At 36.0% G+C, this 7,403-nt stretch overlaps 1 protein-coding gene across 1 annotated transcript in view; it reads right to left on the bottom strand.

The window, feature by feature from the left end:
• PRKD1 (protein kinase D1) overlaps window positions 1–7,403 on the bottom strand; it is a 44,264-nt gene that overhangs the window by 8,985 nt on the left and 27,876 nt on the right. The window contains exons 14-16 of the mRNA XM_009071269.1: window positions 7,119–7,196; window positions 5,712–5,810; window positions 4,376–4,643 (exon numbers count right to left, since the gene is read on the bottom strand). Coding sequence (XP_009069517.1) covers window positions 4,376–4,643; window positions 5,712–5,810; window positions 7,119–7,196 — 445 coding nt within the window. The remainder of the gene's footprint in view (window positions 1–4,375; window positions 4,644–5,711; window positions 5,811–7,118; window positions 7,197–7,403) is intronic.

Genomic DNA, 7,403 nt, shown 5'->3' with positions numbered 1-7,403 from the left:
AATCTAGAAGTTATGACATCATACAGACACATTACAGTGAGAAAAGATTCATAGTCAAGAACTAGACCATATTACTGAGTGGCAGAGAAGACAGAACTGTTGATGGTGACTTAAAAGCATTAGGCACTCAAGAATATCCTTGCATGGATTCTGTCTTCTTTCTTGGCTTGCAGATTTTTATTTTAAGAATTACTAGAAAATGCTGCAGAAAAAGTAATTAACAAGAAAATAAACCAACATGCACCACAATAGTGTATTTGTGACACACTTTTCCTCCAAGATACAACTTCTTTCCATATGCTTTTTCTCTCAACCTGTTAGACTTTAAGTGTATTATTTACATAACCAAACAGTTTCAACTGTTATGGGTCATGTATTTTTATGAATCTGTTGTCTCACCAGTGCAGTTTAAAATTTTAAAAGCCAATTTTACCTTAAGACCAATAATTGAACCAGGAACACAGAATGGGAACATATAGGGTACTTTACCACTATTGTCACTTTTCCAGACACATTGTTTAGCTATGACTTGTCTCCTTGGACTTTTTTCTTTAGAAGTTTTGCTACCCTCTGACATCCAGCTCCCATATTTACATGCAGTTGCTTGGCAATTATTAGGAAAAGCATCTAGTGAGCACTAAACCCAAAGTGGTGATAAACACAGCATCATTCACTCTAATTTGTGCATTATCCATTAAATGCAAAGAAATATGTGATTTTTCCTCTCTGATGACAATAAAAATAGAAGATTGCAATAACACTGGCAATATTCTTGGCTGATGATCATTTCTCTTAATCTAAACTGAAAACCATTTAACAAGGTAAAAAACCCCCACACCTTTTGAAACATTTATAGTTCCACTAAAAGTACACACACAAAATTTCAAGAAAATTAGTTCCTGCAGTCTATGAAGCAGCTAGCTCAGGCATATCAGCTGCATTTGTGATCCTAACCTGATACAGTTGTGAAGTAAACGATTCCTCCCATCTATCATTCTAAAGTGTCTGTCTTTATGAACCATAACTTGCTTGGCAGTTCAAGCAGGATTTTTGATATAGACAGCAAAAGGTTTGAATAAACATTTCACTCTTGGGGGTTTTTTTAGCTCAAATGTAGTTCCTTCTACTACTGATCACTTCTCTGCAACAGTGTTTCTAGAGTAATCATACGAGCATTCACAGTAACCAGTACTAACATACTTCAGCAGTAAGACAAGAAGAAACAGTCATATATATTGGATTTTATATGGTCAGAGTACATGAGTATTTCTACTGGCATGCGTAAGTCAGAGAGACTATAAATTCTCTTAGATGGTAGCCTAGCTCTTCCAAGTTCACTGAATTCTCAGTTTCTGCCTGCTATTACTGAGACATGTAATATAGTCTATGGATGAAGCTAGTAGATTTAAAATCGAGCTGTAATGTACAGTTCATAGAGTCCGTTGTTAAAGAGTGCTTGGACCCAGAACTCTTTTGGTCATATGAGATGAAAGCAGTAAGTAATGGAGAAAGAAAGAACATTTACATTAGCTTTACTTATGCTAACCTTTGGACAAATGGCTCAAATTTACACAGCATAACACTTAAAAAACATCTTTCTTATCTGCATTTGTTTTGTCTGCGAAAATGATACCTGCCTAGTCAATTTTGGTTTCAATTTTTCAGTATCATAGCTGTGCAGCAATATTTTGGTTGAAGCCTTCTGCGAATGCTGTGGTTGTTACATGTTAAAATTCTCTTAAATATTAGCTTAAGTTTTTAAATGTCAATAATTAAAATGGATTAACTGGTGGACCTTCAACATTTTTTCTTTCTTACAAGTTAAAAATCACTTAAACAATTTTGTCTTAAAACAAAGAATAATGCTTTTTGTCAGAAAATATCTCTGTAGATACTTCAAGACAGAAATTTCAATCATATCAGATTGAAAGAGGCCGATAAATGTTCATTTACAAAGACCTTGCCAGATTCTGCTGCAGCATCACATTCCACACTGTGACGTAACTCCCTTACAAACTTGAGTGGAAGAACTAGTAGATGATTATTCCTGTCCTCTTGGGAGAGTTATTGATATGATACAAATTTCCAGGAAATAGTTAAACAAGAAATATACTGTGCCTTTAAAATAAATCTGTTATTGACCTTTTCATATGAAAACTAAAAAAAAAAAAAACCACAAGTAATTGTAGTCATTTATGTTAAAACTTCTGTTGAAAAATGTTTAAGAATAATTGGCAAAAAGGAAAACAGGAATTATATGGCAGGGAAAAATCCCTTCATTAGCTAAACCTGTTTGGGAAGCTGGAAGAGCCTACAACAAGCAAAAGGAAGATTTTCAAGCACACAAATGTCACCTGCTGGGATTGAAACTAATTCTCTGTTTGAATTTTGTAGATTTATAGAAGAGAAATTTAGGAGCTCCAGTGTTTTTAGCATGAAATGAGTTTCATGTTACCACAGTTCACACTTAAATACACGTTTTCAAATTGTTGCTATTTACAATGTTGAGAAGCAACGTCACAAAACCTTTAAAATCTTCTGTGTTTCCCTCCTAAATGTCTAAATTGTTTGCACTGTTTATTAACATGGCACTGTTCAGAACTGCAATCCAGATTAGATGTGTTAGGACAGAGGGCACAGATGCACACGGCCCAGCTCCTGCCCTCTTGCAAGCTGTGCAGGAGAGTGGACCAAAGTTGATGACGTGAGAAAAACACTCCTTTATGTTCCCTAGCTAATCTGTAGTTTGAGTTCAAATTTGAGTTCTAAAAATCAGCATTATCAAGTAATACTTGAAAAAGATCTAGACTCCAACTCCCTGTGCTAAATACAATGGAATCCCTTCAGACTTTTTCCAGCATAACTTTATCATAACAGAGTGGTTCATCAGCTAGAAATTCAAGCTATGTAATAAAATGACTATGCCTAAGCAGAGTTTAACTTAGAAATTTGTTAAAGTGGTTTTTCCCTCCCTTCTGCACGCTTGCAGTCTGTTATCCATCAACTCTTAATGAAGGCTGTGATTCTATAAATGCAGAGGTAACACCCTACTAGGTGAGTTTTCTGTAGGTGCTCTACTGAATCTTCACCTTTGAATGTAAAAATTGATCTTCTGTCTACCACAGTAGAAACTTGTGGGAGACAATTTCTTGCAGCTTCCCCTGTGTTGATTGCTGTTTGCTTATCTCTAGCGACAGATAAAGCATTGCTGCCAACAGATTCTGTCAGCTTACATATCAAAGTGTGTGGAGGTTCAGGAGAACTTCAGTGTGTAATTGTGCAGATTTATAGCTTTTTTTTTCCCCCTCTCCAACAGATTTCATCAAACTTCATCTGCCACAGAGATAAAATAACAAACAATGCTCTCAGAGCATTTTTCATCTGCGAATCTCACATGGCTATAAGATATATTATAGTAAGCATTAGGCACACTGCTCTAAACTACACTTAATGTGTATGTTAAACATGTCATCTGAAAACCAGAAAAACTGTATGGTAAATACCAGAAATTGTAAATGCTAGTCTTGTAATTCAATTTGGCACATATTACAATTCAGAAAAAGATCTAAAAAAACTGATGTTTATGTTTCCTTTGCTTTAAGACTTATGAAGCATACCTGCAAAAATTATGGACAAAAAGCTATGCAATTTAAAAAAAAATCCCGAAGAAAATCAAGCTGCCAAAAAATGTTGGTGATACCAGAACTCAGAATTTTGTTAAATGGTCTACTTTGTCATGTTTAGAGACATCTGTAATAGAATTCATTTACCTTCTTTAAAGATGTTCCTAGCGAACTAGTCACACTGTTCTTTAGTTTTTTTATCAAGAGTCTTTGATGCCATTGACCAGAACTTGAGTTTCAAAAGTCTCATTGGTTATCTCCAAGTTTTCTTCCTGCAGAAAGTTTCTTCTATGACATTTTCTCACAACGTTCCTGAAACCACATCTACTTTGAATTGTTCAGTTTTATTTTCTCCACAGAAAGACTACCAGGGTACAGCATTCTACTGAACCAAAACTAAATTACTGAAAGAAGACCTGAACGAAGAAGTACATAAGCAAGTATATGCAACAACAATTCCAGCAGCTATGGTTCCCCACAGATTCTATAACAATCTGATCTGTAGGTGGTTATGAGCCTCCTTCAACACCTCCTAGAGAGGTCCCACGCTAGAGGATTATGCCATATGCAGTCTATACATGCTCCGTGGGAAATGATTAAAGCAGCTGATAGCACAAAACAGACATTACATTATGGTAACTTGAAATTTCGTAATTTTTTTTCCCACTGGTTTGTACAGGAAAAAATATAAAAGCAAAACACAAGTACTCTTTTTTAGCATGTACATAAAATCAGCCACAAACAGGTATTACCTTCATGAGAAATTTCTTTCCATGGATTAGGTGGATACATGAAAGCAGCATTCTGGATCTGGTCATGTATGTCTTCATCTTCGTTGAATGGAAAGGTACCACTGAGGCTTACATAAATGATGACACCCACAGACCACATATCCAGAGATCTGTTATAGCCTTTGTTTCTCAGCACCTCTGGAGCAAGGTAGGCTGGTGTTCCTACAACTGACCGCCTAAATGATTTCTCTCCAATGATACGGGCAAAGCCAAAATCACAAAGTTTTACCTGTTTAATGGAAAATGCTATAGTGAGACAGACATTATTTTTATTATCAAATACATAGTTGAGGGACTTTCCTCAGGGTTTAGTTGCAAGATGCATCTCTACTGTTCCTTCAGGGATACATTTTTTTTAACTCCTTTTTGAGAGGAATACTCTTATTCAACTGAGACATTAGACCAGAATACCAGTTCATTGCATGTCATCTATTCCTTCACTCTGTTAAGACAGCAGAGTTTTGGACAGGCCTAACAGCTCAGGTTCCTGGTTAAAGCAGTAATATAAAGTAATACTTATTCATTCACAGCATAAGAACATAGCAAACAGAAAAACTGTTTTACCTGTGGCTTTTTCCTTAACCAAGTAAATTGACAAAATTTAGTTCTTAAACTCCCACTTTTATTTTACTGTGGACCTAGTTGCACTCTGCCTCTCTGCAAACTTCCTTGTCTGTGTTCTACAGAGGAACAGATTTAGTTGCTTGAAGATTCTCACTTAACAAATCAGTATAGATCCTTCTCTTATTGATAACGATAACATTTAAAATTCATCAATACTGGTAATTTTGAATATAGGCAGTTGGAGTCAATTACAGATGAACTCCACAGATCAAAGCTAGCAGAAGCTAATAAAAATACTTTTTAATGACAAATACAACCAGTCAGAACATATATTTGAATATCCTGCAATCCACCTGGCATTTCAATTCATAAAATTAAAGAAGAAGCTCTTGTTCTTCATGAATTCTACCCTAACTTTCAGAAAAATAACCTTCTTTCTGGAGCAAATAAACCAGCTACATAACTTGTGCTATAATGGTGAGCAAATTAGAAACAATCACACAATTAGCTATGTCGCACTTGAAAACCTACTTGAATATTTTAGGCAAGTGACAAAAGGCAACCTGTTTTTCTTTGTAAAGTGTTTTGGATTAGTGACCTTATAAAAAAGCTCTGTGTAGTTCCTGGAGTAGATATAGACAGGTCACTAATCACTTCTTTGTTCATACACAAAATATATATTGCTAACACTTATTAATTTGAACAGTCTTAAGAAAGGACATTTTCTACTTGCCTGTGGGAAAGGATCAGCTGATGCCAATAACACATTTTCTGGTTTGAGGTCACAATGAACAATATTTTTGAAATGAAGATGTCTTAAAGCAACAAGGATCTGTGGATAAACAAATCAAATTATGTTTGTTTGTTTTGATATTGTTCAAACAATATCAGTGAGCAGAGAAGCAAGGACTGTTGCGAAGAAAAAGAATTAATCTTTTCCAAGATTGTCAACAATGAAGAAAACCCCAACCAACAAAAGTAAAACGTCAGCTATTATTTGCTGTGCCTCAAGTTTTCCTGATGTTTCACTGCATGGAATATGACTTTTCCCTCTCCAAAGAGTATACATTATAAACCTTTTTTTAAACAGAGTTCTAAGTATTTGTTTACTTTTTTTTGTGCACAAAACCTTCAGATGTAGAAACATGTGCATCTCCCAGTTCTAAATTCAATGAAAAATATGTCACAGAAATATTACAGAATCTAATTTAAGCGTTTCCTTGACAAGAGAAAGCAGAAGCAGCATTGTATGTATTTCTGTTCTGTTACATACACAAGAATATGGTAACAGAGTGCAACAGATATCCATTTTTTTTGTGACTAAATTCATTCCTTGTGTTTGGTCAAGAGCTGGCAGAATCTGCCACTATATTAGGGCAGGGACTGGTGAGGAGGTTGAATGAGCCTGGGAATATAAGAAAACAAATTCTAAAGCTGGTGGCAGTTTTGCCTATGAAAGCCTGGATACTAAGGGACCAGTTACATTTTACCCCAAATAATAAACTTATAATAATAAACAGTGTTGTTCCTGCTTCTTTCTTTTTCCTGCATGCTGAAACACAGGCTGCTCTCACTCTGGGGTGGGTTACTACTCAATAGTGTATCTAGATTTAAACCAGTATTATGGGCAGCCAAAGACGCAATATGATAATATGGTAACAGGAAGTCCCCCCAAAAAGCCCACACCAAATTGTTAACAAAAGTCACAGAGGAAGGCAGTCTCATTTCATCAGAGGTAGCACTGAGATCCAAGCACAGAAAATACATACAACAGTGCATAGCATGAACTGCACTGGTTAGGTATGGGGCAGTTTGAGAGGCTCAAATTTCTTTGCGTAGTTCTTCGCAGTTTGCTCTTAGTGCATTCCACCCCTTTCTTGTGCTTAATTCTTCCAGTATATGAGAAACTGTATCTGGATGTCCCTTCCATCCGGCAGGCAACAGCTGTACATGTGCCTAGTTCTAGGTCCTCCAAATGGCTTACTATCAGATAACGGACAGTAAGCTGTCTTAACATCCTTCATATTACAACTCAGGCTCGCATGAACCAGACAGGTAAATGACGTCAAAATCAAAACGTAAGAAACAGTGAGAATAAGTAACCCCAAATCTCCTCCTAGGTCTATAATTAATTTCTTACCTGAGTAATTAAAAACTTTGTTATTCTCTCTGGCAATCTGCCCTTTTCACTTGACAAGATCATCTCCAGCATGTCTCCCTTCATATTACAACTCAGGCTCGCATGAACCAGACAGGTAAATGACGTCAAAATCAAAACGTAAGAAACAGTGAGAATAAGTAACCCCAAATCTCCTCCTAGGTCTATAATTAATTTCTTACCTGAGTAATTAAAAACTTTGTTATTCTCTCTGGCAATCTGCCCTTTTCACTTGACAAGATCATCTCCAGCATGTCTCCGCTTTTC

This window comes from Acanthisitta chloris, unplaced genomic scaffold (genome assembly GCF_000695815.1).
Source record: "Acanthisitta chloris isolate BGI_N310 unplaced genomic scaffold, ASM69581v1 scaffold6703, whole genome shotgun sequence".
NCBI lineage: Eukaryota > Metazoa > Chordata > Aves > Passeriformes > Acanthisittidae > Acanthisitta > Acanthisitta chloris.
The sequence above is the reverse complement of the archived record's forward strand: the minus strand, read 5'-3'. Positions and strand labels throughout refer to the sequence as shown.